Here is a 20,343-nt window from a genome sequence, read left to right on the forward strand (position 1 = left end):
ATAGGAAGAGCCGAAGCCACGGGGAGGGACGAGGGCGCCTGTGGTGGAAGAGGCCGGCATCTGCCTCTCCCCACTTAGGGATGGTACGGTCCAAAGCAGGGCGGGGCGCAGGAGGCTCTCCGGAGTCTCTCCCCGCCCCTCTCCCGCCTTCCCCGCAGCGCTGCAGTTGTGCGAGTGAGTGGGCGTCCTGAGGATCCCTGCCCCGACGCAGACGCCGAAGCTCCGCCCCTTGCCTCGCCGCTCCCTCCGTGGCTGCAGGCAGAGCTCGCTCAGCTCTGCGGACGCCGCCGCCTTCATTACCTCCTCCTTCTCCCGCCGGTGTGCGAGGGCCTCGCCCGGCAGCGGCACTGCCCTGGGTGGGCAACTGGGCCCGCGCGGCTGCTGAGCGCTCGGCGCGGGGAAGCCAGATCCTCCGTCCGCGCGGCGCCGTGACAGGTGCAGAGTCTGGTCTGAAGAGCCACCTGCGGCGGCCGCCGCGATGTCCACCATGCGGAGGACCGTGTCGGAGATCCGCTCCCGCGCGGAGGGTGAGTAGCTGCCGCAGCACGAAGCTGGGTGCGGAGCGCGCGCGGGGGCGGCTCGGGGCCAGCCGAGGGTCAGGCGGTGTGAGAGAGAGAGAGAGAGGGAGAGAGAGAGTGTGAGTGTGAGTGTGTGTGTGTTTGCGAACCCTTCTCCCTGCGCCGCCATCAGTGCAGACCCCTTTCCAGCTGCAGAGCCCCGAAATTGGTGTCCTCGGAGGGATCCCCAAGGCTCGCTTTACACGGCAGCGTGACTGTTGGGTCTCTGCGCTCTCGCCCTGCCCACCTCCCTCCCCACTAGTGCACAAACCACTCTGTCTCCAGTCTGCTTCTCCATTCTAGGGAGCACAGCTCCAGCCAGCCGCCCACCTTTTTGCAGCCCCCATATCACGGCTCCCCGGGAACTGAATCTGCCTTTCCCAGGTTGCAGGATCCTTTGATCCACAGCCCCTCGCCTCTCCGAGCGGGAGGAGCCTTAATTGGGCTTGGGCGCTCAGCCGGTGCTGTGCATTACAGTTTCTGCAGTTCCGCCTCCTGCAGCGGAGTCTCACCCAGCTCCCGCCTGAGGTTTTGTTTTTCCCTTTACCTGATACCTGCCTTTTGGCCAGCTGAGCGGACTTTTTAGCAAGGTGGAAGCTGTTTTCTTTGCTCCACCCAGGGCCAGATGTTGAATGGCTACACTTGTGAGCAATGAGCAACAGATGCTCGAGGGTAAAGGCCAGTAAGCTTTTGGAGGGCCTAGGCTGTCTTCATCCTCTGATGAGCCCTCAGCATCCGGCCTAGCGTGTGGCAGTCAGTTGGTAAATATGTTTTCATTTTGTTCATAGCGAAGCCAAAACAGTGCATATCTGGAGCTTTGTTTTATTTTTCTGTCACATAAACCCATACTTGAATCCTATAAAGGGTGGCTCATGTTCTCACAACATCACTGATGTCCATCCTTCACCCCCGCCCCCTCCCCCCTTTAATGTTTGGCAAGTGGTAAAGTGCTTTTAGGAAAAAAGATACAGATTTTAGGAGAATTGGATTATAGGGGTTTGAGACAGGCCATTTTATTACTTTTCCTCTTCAGAGCCCCCATGTTAAAAAATGGGGGCTCTGAGCTCTAGTAACTATGATTTTTGGATTACAGCACTTAGGAAGTACTCAGTGAAACTGCTCTGGGGAGAAGGCCACACAAGAGTCAAAACTAACCTGTATCCTACTTAGGGATTTAGTACATTCTTATTGTCATTTGTAATATAATGAAAAAATATACAGGGCACCTTATAGATGCACATTGAATAAATGATAGTGCTGTCTTTAAATGCACACAGTAAAAATGTGTACATTCGTTTTTTACACTTTTGAGTGAAGTGCATTTTCTTTTTTTTCTTATTTATTTCTTCCAGTTTTATGGAGCTATATTTGACATATGGCACTGTATAAGTTTAAGGTGTACAGCATAATGATTTGACTTACATACATCATGAAATGATCACCACAGTGAATTTAGTGAACATTCATCAACTCATATAGATACAAAACTAAAGAAACAGAAAACAATTTCCTTGTGATGAGAACTCTTGGGATTTACTTTCTTAACAAATTTTATATATAACATACAACTTTCATATATAAACAGTTACATTTATCATGTTGTACATTACATCCCTAGTACTTATTTATCTTATAACTGGAAGTTTATACCATTTGACTGCCTTCATCTGATTTCCCCTCCCCCCATACCCCACCTCTGATAACCCCCAATCTGATCTCTTTTTCTATGAGTTGGTTGGTTGGTTTGTTTTTGAAGTATAATTGACCTACAATAGTATGTTAATTTCTGTTACACAACATAGTGATTTGATATTTCTATGCATTTCAAAATGATCACCACAATGTCTGGTTACCATCTGTCACCATGCAAAGATATTGCATAATTATTGACTATATTCCCCACACTGTCCATTTCATACCCATGACTCATATTTTGCACCTGAAAGTTTGTACCTTTTAATCTTCCTCACCTGTGTCTCTACCCCCCACTCCAATTCCCACTGGCAACCACCTGTTTGTGTATTTATGATGCTGTTTCTGTTATGTTTGTTCACTTGTTTTATAGATTCCACATAGAAATGAAATCATTCAGCATTTGTCTTTTTCTGACTTAATTCACTTGGCATAATACCGTCTAGGTCCATCCATGTCGTCGCAAATGGCAAGATTTCATTCTTTTTTATGGCTGAGTAATATTCCATTATATGTACACATACACACACACACTGCATCTTCTTTATTCATTCATCTCCTGATGGCACTTAGGTTGCTTCCTAATCTTGGCTATTATAAATAATGCTGCAATGAACATAGTGATACATATATTTTTCTAATTAGTGTTTTTGTTTTCTTTGGATAAATACCCAGGAGTGAAATTGCTGGATCATATGATAGCTCTATATTTAATTTTTTGAGGAACCTCCACACTGTTTACCATAGTGGCTGTACCAGATTACATTTCCACCAACAATTCATGAGGGTTCCCTTTTCTCTGCATCCTCACTAGCACTTGTTGTTTGTTGTCTTTTTGACAATAGTGAATGAATTTTCTTAATCATCATTTGAGTGAGCCATTCAGGTAATGAAAATATAGTGGTAATACCGGGATTGTTCTTTCAAATAATAGCAGTTGATGGATTCTATATCATGGGAGATGGGAAAAGAGAAAGGACCAGAAAATAACGTAAAACCTATGCCATATGAGAGGATTTCATTAAGTACTGAGAGGCTACAGTATTGTTTTTGATTGGCATGTATATTTTTCAAAGCATTTTTACAAAGATTACCTTATAGGACCTTACAGTGCTCCTGGAGATTGGTGAAGATGGTCCCATCTGATAGTTGAGGAAACTGTGGCCCAAGTGGTTGAGGTGCGTGTCAGAGGTCAAGTAGCTAGTTCAGTGACACGTTTGAATTAACAGCTTTGGAAAACAGTGACTGATTCTTATTTAATCTTTGTATTCCCTGTGCATCCAGGACAGTGTCAGGGGCATAGTGGCACTTGGTGAATGACCCTTACCCCCCGTGTTGGTTCGTTCAGTTTATTATGTGCTCAGCATTTTGCTCTGGACTGTGGTGAGGACAGAATCAATAATGACCCTGTGGGCTGGCGATGTGGCTCATTGCCTGCCCTGCCCACACTTTTCTTTCCTAAGGAATAGTCTCTTTTGACAGCTCCTGCTGCCTAAAGGCCTTGTTCTGAACAGCAGCGTCCTTGGCTTCAGTTGGTTGGACCACGACAGGCTCCTGACCCAAGAGCAGAGAATCCATAGGTGGCTCAAACACTTCAAAGCTTGTGTTTTGGCTCAGAAAGATGCTTTGTGGTGATCACCTCTCCCATGGGAAGAGTTAAGCTTAGAGGCTTAGAGTGAAGGTTGAAGCAGAAAGGGGCAGAGGAGAATAGGCTGGTAGAGGAGAGAATGGCTGGCTGTAATAGGTTGTGCAAATGCTGCTAGTATGAGGAAACAAACTGCGTGAAGAGAGGAAGATAGGAGAGAAAATGAACTGGATGGAGAGAATGAGGCAGAGAGACACATGCTGAGAGAGGGTGGCCAGTCCCTGGAGCACCTCCCTCCTGACTCTTTTAGTCCCAGTTCCCAAGTAGCCTTAGAACAGGCCCTTTTTTTCCTTGAAGTGACTTGAATGGGCTTCTGTTCCCTGCATTCAGATTGGCCAGATGCATGGCTGTTCTGTGTGCAAGCTATTTATAACCAAATTGAGGGGAAAGAACTTCCATGAAATAAGAAATAAACAGTCTGGGACTTCCCTGGTGGTGCAGTGATTAAGAATCCGCCTGCCAACGCAGGGGACATGGGTTTGAGCCCTGGTCCAGGAAGATCCCACATGCTGTGGAGCAACTAAGCCCGTGCGCCACAACTACTGAGCCTGCACTGTAGAGCCCGTGCTCCGCAATGAGAGAAGCCACCGCAACGAGAAGGCCGCGCACCACAATGAAGAGTAGCCCCCACTCACCACAACTAGAGAAAGCCCGTGCACAGCAACAAAGACCCAACGCAGCCAAAAATAAATTTATTTTTTTTAAAAAAAGAAATAAATAGTCTAACAGGGGATGTTATTAATTAAACAGCGTGCCTGCTATGGGTAACAAAGAGCTGTGGCAGATCAGACATAAGAACACGAGGTCTGCTGAGCAAACATTCCATTGAGAAATGATTTGAAATGAGTGCTCATGCAGTGCTTTTCAAACTTTAAGATGCCCACAAATCACCTGGGGATCTTGTTAGATGCAGCTTCTAAATGGGTAGGGCTGGAGTTGCATTTCTGACAAGCTCACGGGTAATGCTGGGTGATGCTGGCCTGCAGGTCACAGTCTGAGTACCAAGCTTCCAAGATAATGCCATCTATTTCAGTAGTCAGGAGGGCATTGAGGGTAGAGAGTAACCAATTGAAAAAGCAGTGAACATGACCGTGGCTTATTTGAGAGTTCTTAAAGAAACTGGCCAGGAACAAAGGGAAACTTGGAAGGAATAGGATGTAAATTTGGATAAGTAAATACTTCTAGATTACAGAGCATTTTAAATGCCAAGATGAGTCATTCGGATTTTGAATCAAATATCTGAAAAGCAGGATCTTAGAGTTCATCTAATTCAATTCTCATGCAAGCATGAGGCCAATGTATAATACTTCTAACAGGGCCAGTTAGGAGCCAAATCATTATAGGGGAGTGACATCCCCAAACAGTGTCTTAGAGAGATAAGCCTGGAAGTATGTTGGATGGTTTGGAGGAAATGACACTGTAAATACACTCTGTTGTTTTTAAAAAAAAATCTAAAAATGACAAAGGCCAGGATTAGTATTGGAGTGGAGCAGTGACACTGGGAAGGGAGGAATTAGAGATATTTCTCAGTAGCTCATTAACGTGTTCAACAGATATCTGTTGAACTCCTGCAAGTACCATTCCAGGTACTTGAGATACATCAGTGAACAAACAATAGAAAAAGCCCTGCCCTGGAAGTGCTATCATTCTAGTGAGGCAAGAGACAAAGATAACACAAAAAATTAACAAATTATAGATTTTGTTATGTGGTAAGTGCTGTGGGAAAAATAAAGAAAAGGTAAGATACATAAGGTTCATGAATGAATTGCAAGTTTAAATAGGTTGGTTAGGCTAGCCTTCATTGAAAAGTTGAGGTGGAGGAGGTGAAAGAAGCCTGGTGGGAATCTGGGGAAAGAATGTTCCCGACAGGCCCCAAGACAGGAGAGAGGAGTGTTAAAGGAACAGGGAGGGGGAGAAGAGTAGGAAATGAGGTGACAAAGGTCACATCATAGGACATAATGATATAGTGAATATACCACAGGAGATTCTGAAGCAGTAATTTCAAATTTTAATGTTTACAAGATCCCAGGTATCCCATTAAAACTGCGGTTTCTTGGGCTGCCTCATGACGATTCTGTTGAGTAGATCTGCCATGGGACTGCATTCTTAATGAGCTGCCCAGAATATTCTGGTGCAAGTGAAACATTTTCAGGAACTGTGCTTTATAGTCTTGAACCTGATTGATTGGGAAGATCTATTAAAAGATAAGGAAATTGAGAAAGAGGGTCAGTACAGTACGAGAAGATATACATTCAAATTTTGAAGTGATTGGGGGACATCCAAATGGACATGTTTTGAGGATACTTTGAAATTCGGAGGTTAGATATGGGTAAAATCAAATGGGAATCTCAAGTTCAGAGATAATAGTTGAAACCCTGTTAGTAGATAAATTTGCCAGAACGCAAGACTAGATAAAGCAGAAGGCTAAGAATTACAGGTCTCTTCACTTTCTCCTCCAGCTAAATCAAATAAGTCTCTGAATTCAGCATTAGGAATCCTAGAAACAGGGACTGAAATAACAGTTTACACAAAATAGAATTTTTCTCAGTCTTGTAAAACTAACATGAAGACAGTCCAGGGGAGCTATGTCTACTACATAAAGTCATAAGGGACATGGGCTCCTTACGTCTTTCTGCCTCATCATCCTGAGTATATAACTTCCATAAAGTCATAACCTGGTTACTGGGTTCCAGCCATTGTGTAGGAGTCCCAGATAGGAAGAAAAAGGAAGGGTGTGAGACCAAGGGGTTTTCTTCAAAGTACCGCACAAAGGCTAATGCTTATTTTGCATTGGCTCCCTTCTGCAAGGGAAGCTGGGAAATGGAGTTTTCTATCTGGCACATTACTCAGTGTTTTATTCCTAGAAGAAAAAGGGAAAATGGTTATTGAGTTGGCAACTGACAGGTACCGTCACCATCAGATTGTCAAAGGCTCTTCCTTGAATAAAAGAGGTGTTCTAGAGCTCATAATTTACAAAATAAGGACCATTATTTGAAACTAAGGAAATGCACACAAAAAAAACACATACCATATCCAATGGTTTGCATTTTCTTCTGTTGAATATTATGCTAAAATGTAAGACATTCATTTGATTATGTAAAACATGTGCTAAGTGATAAATCTAGGAATCGTCCTACGGACTGTTTTCCTAGCCTGGTCTGTGTAAATGGCACCTTTAAAACGTTTGTAATTATAAAGAATACTACATTTCCTTTACTTAAAAGATAACAAAAGGAGCATGGAGATGATTTCTGCAAGAATTGTTAAAAGGAAACCTTTAGAAGGCTGTTTCATTTGTCCAAGTAAAAGATGACTAAGATCCTTTGTTCCTTTAGCAAGCATGTATTATGCATCTGCTGTGTGCCAGCTAATTGAATGGTGGGACAAAAAGGTGTGGTGAATGAAGGATGCCCCAAAGTAACCATGGAAATGAGTTAAAAGATTTACAACTGACATGACACCCTTTCACAGAGAGGGTGTGTGAACATAGTGATGCTTCATGTGATCAATATTTGAGAATTCCCAATACATGTAATTTTGCTTAGAGTAATCCTGGAGATAATAAGTGTGGCAGAACTGAATTATTTTAGGTTTTCTAGTCTATAGTGCATCATTCTTTTTTTTTCATTATATCATTTCAAAGACAATGAGAACTGAATCATTTGCGTACCTTACAGCCATAGGAAAGTTTGCAGAGATCAGAGTGTACTTTTGAAGTTCATGAAATATTTGCCACCTGGGTCTCTATTCACATAGTTTCACTAGAATGTGAGTAAAGGCAACAGTTTCATTATTTTTTGTGTGTGTGAGGTACGCGGGCCTCTCACTGTTGTGGCCTCTCCCATTGCGGAGCACAGGCTCCAGGCGCGCAGGCTCAGCGGCCATGGCTCACGAGCCCAGCCGCTCTGCGGCCTGTGGGATCTTCTCGGACCGGGGCACGAACCAGAATCCCCTGCATCGGCAGGCGGACTCTCAACCACTGCGCCACCAGGGAAGCCCGACAGTTTCATTCTTTACTCCTCACTGGAACCCACATCTTTCAGTTCTCTTATCCTCTGGGTAGTAAGCTCCCTAAAGGCAGAGATTTTTGTCTGTTTTGTTTACTGATATACTGAGGACATTGCCTGGGGCATAGTAGGAGCTCAGATATTGGTTGACTTAAATGAATTTTATGGCCTAGAGATGAGATGACCTACAGATGCGTTATAATCAGACCTACTTGATATCTTCCTACCAGAACCTGAGTACCACAAAGGGAGCGATTTTTTTGTGATCTGTTCACTGCTGTATTCTCTGCATTTAAAGCTTTGCCTGCCATATAGTCGCCCTCCATGTTTGTCAGATGAACAGGTAACTGTTTGTTTTTAATAGAAGAGCTTAAATTTGTTCTCTTGATTGTAGAAGTAACACCTGCTCATTGAAGAAAACTCACGTGGCAAAAAGGTGTCAAGAGGACAGTAAAAATCACCCCAAACTGTGCCATCCAAATACAATCATTTAATATATATGTTAACATTTAATCCATTCCAACTATTTTCCAGGAGAGGAGAAATATGTTTATTTGTTAAGAAAAATCAGATCAGACTCCACATTACTTTTAAACTTTTTTTCCCACTTAGTATTTCATGGACATCCTTGCCTGTCAAATATAGTTTATGTAAACTCCACAAAGGATGGGATTTTTAATTTTATTTTTTCTAATTTTATTGAAATATAATTGATACATAATCATATTAGATTAAGGTGTACAACATGATTTGATATTTGTATATACAGTATTTCAAAATGATTACCACAATAAGATTAATTAATATTCATCACCTCACATAGTTACAGCTGTCTTTCCTAGTGATAAGAACTTTTAAAATCTACTCTCTTAGCAACTTCAAATATACAATACAGTCTTGTTAACCGTAGTCACCATGCTGTGCATTACATCTTCAGAACTTATTTATCTTATAACTGGAAGTTTGTATTGTACTTTTGACCACCTTCTCCCATGGGAAGGAATTTTTTTGTCTACCGTCACTACTCATATCCTCAGTGCCTAGAGCACTGCCTGGCTCTTAGTAGGGCCTCAGTAGTTATTTGTTGAATGCATGGATCATGAATTTTATGGCAGATTAGCATTATACATGTTATTGTATAATAATTTACTAAGGAATCCTCTGTGGGTGGGTATTTAGGTCCTTTAAAGGACCTAATTGAATAAGCACCTTTATACATTGTTGTACACTTTTCTGATTATTTCTTTGTGAAAATCTTTGAGAAAAGGGATTTCTGGGACAAAAGTATGTACCTTTTTTTTATAATGAGGGCAAAAAAAAATGCAAGAAAGATTATTCAAGTTTACAGCCTCACTGAAAATGAACAAGAGTGCCTTTTCCTTTACCCCTTCACCACCGGATAGTCTTCTTTATCCTTATGAATATGCGATGCAAAAAAAAAGAAAAAAAAAACTCTTTAAGTTTACATTGCTGTACTTATAAGGTTGAATGCATTTTGATTAGTTTAATAATTATTTCTATTTTTTTCTGAATTGTTTATTCATTGTACATTCCTTTATGAAGATTATCTTGTATTGAATTTTAAGAGCTTATCATATGTTAAAGACATTAACTCTTTTCTCTGTTCATAGTTTATCTTTTAACTTTTTTTTGGTATTTTCTCATGTATATAGTTACTTTTTTTTTTTTTTTTTTTTTTTTTTTGGTGGTACACGGACCTCTCACTGTTGTGGCCTCTCCCATTGCGGAACACAGGCTCCGGACGCACAGGCTCAGCGGCCATGGCTCATGGGCCCAGCCGCTCCGAGGCATATGGGATCTTCCCAGACAGGGGCACTAACCCGTGTCCCCTGCATCGGCAGGCGGACTCTCAACCACTGCGCCACCAGGGAAGCCCCATAGTTACTTTTCATAAAGTATAGTCTTTCAGTTTCTTTCTTAAAATTTCTGGTTTAGTGTCATATTTCTCGTGTCAAGATAATGATAATTTTTCACTTATATTTTCTTCTTCTAGTACTTTTAGGTTTCACTTTAAACAGTTACATGTGTAATTCCTGTAGGATTTATCTTGTTATGGTTGTGAGGTAGGGGTCTAATTTTATTTTTTCTCAATTATCTGACATGATAATCATGTATTTTATAATCTATTTGCCCCTCACTGGTTTGAGGTGTTTCTTTTATGTGCTAAATTTACATATATAGTTGAGTCAGTCGCTGGACTGGAGTCAGTATCTCCCTCCCCTTTTCTCTACCTTTCCTCTCTATTTCGGTCTGCTTTGGCCCCTAGTATCAAATTCCTTTATTGCAATTAATAAAAATTGTCCTCATAACTGTCCTATCACTGCTCTTTCCTCTAATTTTGGGGGGCTGTTTTCATGCTTATTTTTTCCATTTAAACCAATGAGTGCATCATTGAATAAAGTAAATGTGTTGGGATATTTATTGGTATCACATTAATTTTATAAATTTATATTGAGAGACTTGACATCTTTCGTATACTAACTTGTTTAAGCTTAGTTTTTTTCTCCATTTATTGGTTTTTCTTTTACGTGCTGGGGAGAGTTTTTTTAAATAAATCCTGTGCATTTTAATGATTTATTCCTAGACGATTTATATTTTATGAAGATATTGTGAATGGCATCCTTTCTAAAATTATATGTTCTTGTGACTGTTAGCACATGTAAGGTGGAAGCTGTTGATTTTGAAACTGACCATCAGTCTGAATTCTTTTATTTTAAATAGTTTTTCAGTTAATTTTCATCTCTGTAGGTTTTAAAATTATATATCATAAAGCAAAGTATTTTTAAACAAGGTTTTCAATTAATTAGACTTACCAGGTATATTTTGGTTACACCACTTCTTTCAGCGAGGTTTGTTTATTTTTATGTGCTGAAGTTTTGTGGACTCGGGTTCCAACTTACTACCTCTAAGGTTTCACGTAGCCCTTACATAATAGCCAAGATATTGCTCTTTTTTATCCTTTTTGCTAGGGTTAGGGGTCAGAATTTAGACCAGCTGGGATTTAATGAATTGTTCTGTAAAATCTACTTATTATCAAATTGGCATTCATGCCTTAGATCAGCACTGAGAGAAATAAAATGTGAGCCATAAGCACTAGACACATATGTACTTTTAAATATTCTCTAGCTACATTGTAAAAATAGGTGAAATTAATTTTAATAATATATTTTCTTTAACTTAATATATCCAGAATACAATTTCATCATGTTACTGATACAAAAATTAATAATGCAGTAGTTTGCATTCTTCTCTTTTTGTACTGTTTTCTAAATCTGCTGTATATTTTATATTTACAATACATCTCACTTTACACTAGTCCCATTTCACATGCCCACTTGACACATGTGGCTAGCGGCTGCTTACTGGACAGCACAGCTGTAGATTATACCTTTAGCTTGGGCTTACATGTAAGGATTTACTAGAGTTTTTTAGACTATAACATTTTATAATGGAAATGAGGCTCAAAGTAAGCTTATTAAAAGTACATGTGTAGATATACTTCTCTCTTAAGTAGAGATTTAAGCCTTTAACTTACTTCTTTCCAACAGAAGACCTTCTCCAGTGTTCTCATAATACCTCACAAAATGTGTTAGTGCTTAGATAATACTGCTTTTGACCCAGCCCTCATGGCAATTTAGAGGTTTTATGTAAGTTCATTGTGGCATCTTTTGAAGCCTGTTGTTTTGGTCCAATTCGTTTTAAACAGATTTGATAAAACCATTCTGCCCTACCTTCCTATTAGTTTTCATTTAAATGTTAACATAAAATGTGTGTACATAGGATAGTAACTTCGGGTACTATGCTTTTATATACATCATTGCCATCAATTTTGTTAATCTAAGAGGACTGAAGAACTTGGCTTCATGGGCCATTGACACATTCAATGGGCAAAGGGAAGTAGTTGTTTTGAATTGAGCCTCTGTTGTTTTGCTTAAGCCATCTTTGAAGATGACTTATCTTGATCCATTTGGGGTTGTACTTCATGGGACTGGGTTAGTCAGGTGACAATTTAGGCGGAGACTGTTGCCAAGAAAGCCAAAGGCAATCTAGGCTCTGGACCAGGAAACCAGTTCAGTGAGCCAGACCTAATTATAATACAAGATTGGCCTTCATGAGTAAAGCAAGCAAACTGGTTTGCAGGGGTGAATCAGAAAGATCGTTTGTTCTGACACCAGTTTAGAATAGTTGAGCTTCTGTAATTGGTTTAGGTCACTGTGGCTAACTCTGGTCTTAAAGCCAACTTGGTTTAGAAGAAATCTCCCTCTAGCATCTGCAGCCCATCTTTTCCCCTTTTCCCTCCCTCACCCCCATGTAGAGTTAGCCCTGCCCCAGCCCTGAAAACCTTAGCAGTAGGAGACTCTTAAGGAGCTATGACTTAGCAGTTTAAGGATTGTGACTTGAACCACGCTGTCACCATTTCCGTGACTCTGAGTGCTTGTTACAGCAACTTAGAGCTCCGGAACTGGGGGCCCTGCCTTGCTCTGCGAGAAGAGACCCTGGTCCCTGATGCTAGCCTGGACTCCAGGGCTCTGCACTTGTGAGGAGTTTCAGTGCCAAACCAGGCTGCCAAGGGCTCTGAGTATCATTTGCTTTCACTTTCCCCGTTGTTGCCCTTGGCCAGCTCCTCTGGACATGCTCATTGCCCCATGTTGGAGTTCTTTGGTTCTGAGTGCACCATTTTGGTTCTGAGTCCATGACCATTTTTCCTGGATCCCTTGCTCTGCTGCCATATTGTCATCCTGATGGCTGTGACTCGTTGACCCTTTCAAGCCCATTCTCGTCTGTCTCACTCTACTTTTAAAATCAGACCATGTCCTATCCCTGACCAAAGAAATGAAACAGATCTCTCTCTATAGATTTTACCCAAATTTGATGTGCTGTTTTATATCTTAAGCTTAAGTTGGATTTAGTCCACCATTAATGCCAGAATGGTGTGATGAATGTTCTCAAGTGGACTCACTCGACTTTCATAACTTTTTTTTCCCCCACATTTGTGAGTCAGGGTTAGAGAAATGACGTGAGGAAGAATGACTCTGCCATCTTTAATGCAGAGTGTGTCCACTGTGGTCAGGGCAGTGGAAGGCTTGTGTGATGTGGATAGTTTTATAGTCATGTGTACATCAGTGGTGTTCAACCCTGGCTACACAGTGAATCAAATGAGAATTGTCTAAGCAGTACTGATGCCTGGACCCATCCCAGACCAATGGAATCAGTCAGTCTGGTCCATTGGGCATATGGACCAAGCATTGATATTGTATCTTCCAGGTAATTCTGATGTGCAGTAGTGTGGAAAAACACTGGTGTAGATCCTTGAATTTCCTTGTTTGCAGAGAGGAGAAGGAATAGATTGTATAAAGTCATGTGGATTGCCAGCCAAGAAACCAAGAGCATATGGATATTTTTTTGGTAGATTTTTTGTCTATTGCCGAGTTACTTAATGGGTCTAATTACACTTCTCTAAATTTCCCCTCAGAAATGATAAAGTTCATACGTTGATACTCAGTTATTCAGTTTTGAAGACTTTAAAATTCTGAATTAAACATTCAGTTCAGTACAACCAAATGAAGAGTAAACACGTTCAGTTTATTTTTAGCTGGTGCTGTATCTACTCTGGGAGTTTGATGAATATGAGCCTCTCTGCAGTGTCTTTTCTAGATTTTGCTAACCTACCTACTTTTGTAATCTCTTTACACATCCTATATTTGTAGCCTACGTATGTATAGTTATTTACACCTGGAAGAAATACCTTAACAACTTGGTAGAAGTCTCTGAAACTTCTGTGGCTACGATATTTTCAAGGGGTTTATTTTCTTTAGTTTACAATTATTAATTTATCTCATCATGATGTTGATAGGTCTTTTACAGGTTAATGTACAGAAAACAAAAACTTACCATGAGCCCCAAATTAGCCAGTGTGATTTCTCTGTGTCCTCATGGATAGGTGCTGGGTCTGCCTTAGGTTGTGATGACTATTTCAAACTTTGAGGAGTAGAAAACAAGCTCCACGGTCCTTTAGATCAAGTGTGTTGTGTCCAAACCTTGTGGTATTGTTTCTTTATTTTATATTCTTTTCTATCTTTATCATTTCTGCATTTAGACTTTACTTCTTTAGGTGATAATGTTACTTGTACTCTACAGATGGACATCTTTTTTAGAAAGCCAGGATTTGATTGGGGGAGGGCGTTGGAGTTCTGAATCACTGGCTTAGTTTAGCCCCAGATGACGGCTTATTCGTGTGTTTTTGTTAAAAGTTCAGTGAAACAATCATTACATGAGTTGGCCTTTTGTTGACTTCCAAGTGAATATAATTAGCAAAGAAGGAAGAAGGCCCTCTTAATTTCCCCAGGTACCCAGCTGAATCCCCCTTGATCTTATTAAGTGACTTTCTCTGTGGAATTTATCCTTATGGTTGGTGAGTGAACTATTTTTCTATGGTTTAATTTTAACTAAGTCTGAATATGTATCAAGGTCTTCAGTCTGAATTAATAGTTTTCTTTGTAAGATTTCAGACATTCTTCCATATACTCAGCTGGAATTGTCTTTCTTTTTAAATTCTACTGACACAAGCTAATAGAATCACCATCTTTACTGTTTATACTTCATGTGTCTTTAGTCTATTTGGTACCAGACTATATGATATAGTAGCCACTTAAAGAGTAGAGTACATTTGTAGTGTGACACAGTAACAAAACTTGAGACTATAACTCACTTAATGCTGTCCCACTTTCCTCAGTATCTTAAGCTACTGCCCTGTAAATAATTGACCAGAGAGAAAATGAAATAAGGCACTTGGGACTACCAATAGGCCTGGAGTGATATCTGACTTTTGGGTCTTCTGAGCTGTGTGGCCTTCGGCAAGTCACATAACCTCTCTAAGACTCCTGTTTTCCTTTTCCAAAATAGTAATAATATCTACCCATAAATCATCTGCCTGTTGACTACAGAGTAGACCAAGCCTGGAATCTTCTGAGGGGCTTTAAACTAGCTGATCCTTGGGTTCTGCCCCTAGAGATTCTAATTTTATCTTGGGGGTAGAAGTTGAAACAAAGAAAGATGATAGTGACTTGGACTACTGGGTATCAATGGAGGTGATTAGATGTGGTCAGATTCAGGATATATCAGTAGTTTGAAGGTAGATCTAATAGGTTTACTGATGGATAGGATGTGGAGTGTTAAAGAAGTGGAGAATGACTAAAGTTTTGGGCCCTGAGCCCAAAACGATGGCACCATTTACTAAGATAGGAAACACTGGGACAAAGGACTGAAAACCTCCTTGCATCTTAGAAAAGAGTGAGCAGATCCATATGTGCCAAAATATGTTGGTTTACGTACACTTTTTTATTCTTTTGGAAAGAGTATTAGGAATTTATCCTAAATTCCATCTACTTCTTCCATCTTCTTTTCTCTTAGTATTCTTTAGAAATTCAGTAAACATAACTATTAGTGTCTTAACCTGTTCCTCATTTCTATGGATTTTAGACAGCTAAGAACTGTATGGATTAATGTTTGGGATTGATCATTCTATTGCTGGGGCTCTTCATTCCATAATCAGAGTTGATGCTAACAGTCTTTATGTCATCATTGTGTTCTTTTGACTCTTGAGGTGCTCCACACTGCAGGGACATCTTTCAGAGGGGAAGATGAAAGCACTTGCTATAAAGTAGATGCTAAGAAAACGTTACTTGAATTTGCACCTGGTGTGTGACTGGCAATAAGATCAAGCTGTTCAGATTTTGGAAGCTGAGCTTTTAACATGCTGGCGTGGTCTTGAAATCTCTGGAGTTTTCTTATTATCATGTCCAGGCCCATTGCACGTTGCTCAGCAGTGGCCACAGATACCCCAGCAGATCTAAGGGTCTGATTTCATGTTTGTGGTTAGTGGTGGTAGCTTGTGGTGGCACAAGCACTGCATTACGAGGCTCTTTCTGCACTGGGTGGTTTTTATTTATGGTGTCAGAAGGTTCTTGAAGCAGCTGTGCAATCCGTCCTCTCATCGTTCTTGTTCTACCTGTGAATTGGGTAGGGCTGATGGCAGTTGCACGCATGTGTAGGTGTCATTGCTTTAATGTCAGCCAGCGCTGTGCTGGGTCTTTGAAGCCTTTGCAGCCCACCCGCTGTCATTCACACATCCTGGTATAATCTGCTGAGTGGAGGCTTCGGTCTCCTTTTTGAGCCACATCCTGACAAACTGAAGATAGCTGTGCCTTCCTTGCTTTTGTGCCGGTGACTCCTGTTTCTCTGAGCCTGTCTTGCCTAACCAGTCTTGGTGGGTTCTTTAATACTGCCCCCACGGTGCTTATGACACACGAGCCATCCCAGAGCCACGCCTGCTCTCAGGGTCATGTTGGGGCGTGGTGGAGTTCTCCAGTGCTCCTTTAGGGGTGTCCTGTTTTTCTAGCCAGGTTCCTGGACTTGTTGGATGCTTCACATGCCAGATTGTGACACTGCTTGTCATCAGTAGGCAGAGGAAAGTGTCACCTCTTTCCTGATCCTGGGTAGTGTCTGGTTCTATAGAGTAAAAAGCTGTTCTTGCTGGCTCGTGAGTGATTCATGTTGCTGTGTGTGCTGCACTGGCTTCTCCAAAACCACAAACTAGCAGGTAGGCTTTAGCTTCTTCACTGAGTGTTTTTGACACTTGAGACAATGTTTTTAAAAAGGTGAGGTTTTTTTTCTCTCTTGCAACATCACAATGGAGGTAAGCATGTGGCCCATCAAACGCCACTGACTCATTCTGAGAACAATACAGCAGCAAAACGATGTTACTTGGATGCTTCTGCTTCTTTTGATAAAAGGAGGACTAGTCTTGGAACCAGTCATTTTTATGTTATAAAATGCATCAATAGCTCTAAAAATAAAAGTTGTAATAATTCAGGTAACTGCACAGTTGTTTCTTATTATTTTTTCCAGTATGTTTCAAGAGCTGGCTTATTCGGAACTATAATTCAGTTATATCTTCCTATGAATGCGTTGCTAGTGAAGTTAATGGAGTTACTACCCTGCAAGCATTTTTATCCACTAATTCAATAATTCTTTTTTTTTCCATATACAAAGTGACTAAAGCTTGCTTGTGCCTTGGCACTATATTAGTGGTTCTCTGATGACCTCATAACTGTCTTTAAAAAAGAATCTTTTTAGGAAGATGGCATCATGGAACTCTAGACTTGGAGGGAACTGTGTACGCAGTCCCTGGTACAGCCCTCTCCAACTGGTTATCCAGCTCCTGATCGAGATCTGAGACGGGAATCACGCCCCCTTGTAAAACAGCCCTTTCCATTCTCACACGGATCTAATTCTTAGCAAGTTCTTTCTTGCTAAGAAAGCAATAAAGGTGGGGCCGCCTGCTGATGCAGGGGACACGGGTTCATGTCCCGGTCCGGGAAGATCCCACATGCCGCAGAGCGGCTGGGCCCGTGAGCCATGGCTGCTGAGCCTGCGCGTCCAGAGCCTGTGCTCCGCAACGGGAGAGGCCCGCATACCGCAAAAAAAAAAAGAAAGAAAGAAAGAAAGCAATAAAGGTGATAAAACCATTTGTTTTCTACACCTCTTGCTGGGCCAAATGTCCCCATATTATATTTGCACAGTTGATTTTTATAGGCCTTAGTATAGGATCTTCAATTTATTGAACCTCTCAAAACCTTCCTGAATTGATTCGTTTATGTCATCTGCACATTTATTAATCGTGCCATGTATGTCCTTATCTTATTCTATCATTGGGACCCAGGCAGTCTGGCTCCAGATCGCTCAGGAAGTTATGCATCTACTTTCACTATCCAGGGATCCCTTGGATCATAACAAAGCCTCGTGAGACTCAATCTTTGGGGTCTCTCACTCTGCCTGGTATTACCCTGGTTTGTTCTCTGTATATCTACTCCATTCTCTTCATACCTTCACCATACACGTGGCTTCATTGTGGGGTGCCGCGACCTGCCTCCAGCCTAACTCTCCAGGCTCAGTCTGGTCCCTGCTCAGTGCCGAGTCTGCCTGCTTGCGTCTCTGGACCACAAGTCCACTTTCTCAGAAAGAAGTCCAGTTGGCACTGCTGGTCAGGTGCACCTGTTGATCATGACTCCCAGGGCCAGGGAACTAGGCCAGGAGAGGGGAGGAGGGGCAGGAGCCAGGGGTGACCCAGACTAGACTGCTTCAGAAGGGCTTGTGGGAAGGGGGAACCAAAGGAAAGCTCCAGTATGCGTCCCCTTGTGGATGTTTGTCAACCAGTTGTGAATCCACATTGTTACCTAATCATGGGATCCAGTGTCTCCGTTTTTTAAGAACAGGGTGAGTCTAACCTTGTTGAAGTTCAGAATGCTAAGGATTTGGCCAATAACATTATTGTTCAGGTTTAGGTTAATGTAAAGGACCTTTTTTATAGGGGAAAAATTCCTTTTACTCTCTTGGGTATGAGAAACACCACTTTAAAAACAACGAACCCCTACTCAATGTTAACTGAATTCTCAACACAAAAGGGAAATGTTCCTTTTAACTTTTGAATTATTTTCAGAAATTAACCTTAAATCCTTTAGAAGCTGTGGATCTCATTATATAAATATGTGAACTCTGAAAGCATGTCTCTAGACTGCCCTTTTCATGAACAGTAGTTTATAATGTACAGGATCCATCTACTTTCCTTTTTAGAACATTGGGACCTTTCTCATTCACCATGGTTCTTCTGTGGTTAGTGACAGTTCACTTAATTCTTCTGCAAGTTCTCATGGTTCTATAGATTTTTAAATGCTATACATGTGTGTATACACACACACGCTACAAGATATGAATCTATTTAGAACATCTAGGTGCTACCTTGTCTTTTTTCTTTTTAAAATAATTCCCTACCTTCTCTTTTGCTTTAGTTCCTCCAGCTATTTGTTCCAACCTTCCTAGTTTTAGGATTATCCTTGATGGAGAATGAAGTGAAGCCGGAGAAGTAGGGGTTGAGGAGTTCTGCTTTTTATTGTCCGTTAACATTCCACCATCTATTGCAGGCAGCGGACTTACCCCATCAATTCCTTGTATTCCAAATGGAAGGAAGAAAACACCTCTGTAATCTCTAACATTTTTTAAAACACCTTTCCTCCATTTTCAGATGTCTGTACATCTGTTATTATTGGCTATTAAACGTGTAAGCCTATTTCCAACCTTTCCCATGATCTTTTTATCTGCTTTTCCTTGTTCAAGGACTTCTTGTGCTGCAACAATGGTCTCTTTAACCACACTTCCGTTTTCCCCCTAGACAGGACCTTTCACAGTTAGTCACCATGTTACTTCAGACAGCCTTCCGGACTTCTTTCCGCCCCTTTTGGGTCTTGATGCTAACTTGAAATACATCCTCTTGAAATCTAGAACACATGTCTGGCTTAGCCTGGTATTTCCCTCTTTGACTGCCAAAAGCTCTTTGGTACAGTTATGTTTTCTACTACCTTTATCACTTCTGCGTTGATTAGAATCCAGTCCATAGTTAGCAATTCCTCATCTTGTTTCCTGTACCTTCTCAAGAGGTGAATTTGCTGCCAAGACAAGTAAATGATGCTTTTAGCTAATTGAGCCTTCTAGGAGATGCCTGATGGCGTCTGGTGGTCGAAACCCCTCACTTGCTAGTGCAGTCTGTTTCTATGCCAATGTTTTATCTGTATTGGGAACATACCACTTCTGCTGACTGACCAAAGAATCTATGGGTTATCCCCAAGGGGATATCATTATATTCCTTTTATCTTTCATTGTTCTGCTTCCTTTTCCTGTTAAGCATGATTTGGCATTCATAAGTGTTTTCTTTATTATTTGCAGTAACTCAGCATGCCCGAGATGATTATTTTTCTAGGTTAGTATCCAAAGCTGGCAGCAGAAGAAATTGAGTGCTTACTGTGTGTGAGGCCCAACACTAGGCATGCATAGGTTTCCATGTAATACCGCTTAAGGCTAGCCTTTCCTCTGAATGTCAGGAATACTTTTTTCAGTGTCTACCACTTAGAATTTGTAGTGCTACTTTTGGAGCTTGTTGCAGTTCAGCATGAGTGCAGGAAGTGTTAAGCCATTATTTTTTTTCCTCTTTTAGACAAGGAATAATGGTGATATGTTTTTACACTTGTTTATTTTTAGATCGGTTCCCACAAAGACACAGAAAAATATCACTTACCATGTATGGTAATGACAGGTCCTGATAGGAAGATATATTAGTGGGTATCAGGATAGGGACAAGATTATAAAGTTCTAGGAATTTTTGGATACCTTATATTAAAATAGAAAATTTAGTAAACATTTATTGCATTCAAGGGACTTCCCTGAAGTGTTATTTATGTTACTTCTCCATATTAGAGTAGTACCTGATAGATACACACATGTGCCCTTATGCCTGTCCTGTTCTCTGTGCATAAGTCAGTTGCTATATACCTAAGTATGTAGATCAAAAGATTAATATTGGAGTGTTCAA

The 20,343-nt window shown here is 41.1% G+C and overlaps 1 protein-coding gene across 1 annotated transcript in view; it reads left to right on the forward strand.

The window, feature by feature from the left end:
* Positions 1-430: 430 nt before the first annotated feature.
* ATP8A1 (ATPase phospholipid transporting 8A1) overlaps positions 431-20,343 on the forward strand; it is a 236,293-nt gene continuing 216,380 nt past the window's right edge. The window contains exon 1 of the mRNA XM_065877682.1: positions 431-527. Within this exon, the coding sequence (XP_065733754.1) occupies positions 479-527 (49 nt within the window). The 5' untranslated portion in view covers positions 431-478. The remainder of the gene's footprint in view (positions 528-20,343) is intronic.

Source organism: Phocoena phocoena, chromosome 5, assembly GCF_963924675.1.
Source record: "Phocoena phocoena chromosome 5, mPhoPho1.1, whole genome shotgun sequence".
In the NCBI taxonomy this organism is placed as follows: Eukaryota; Metazoa; Chordata; class Mammalia; order Artiodactyla; family Phocoenidae; genus Phocoena; species Phocoena phocoena.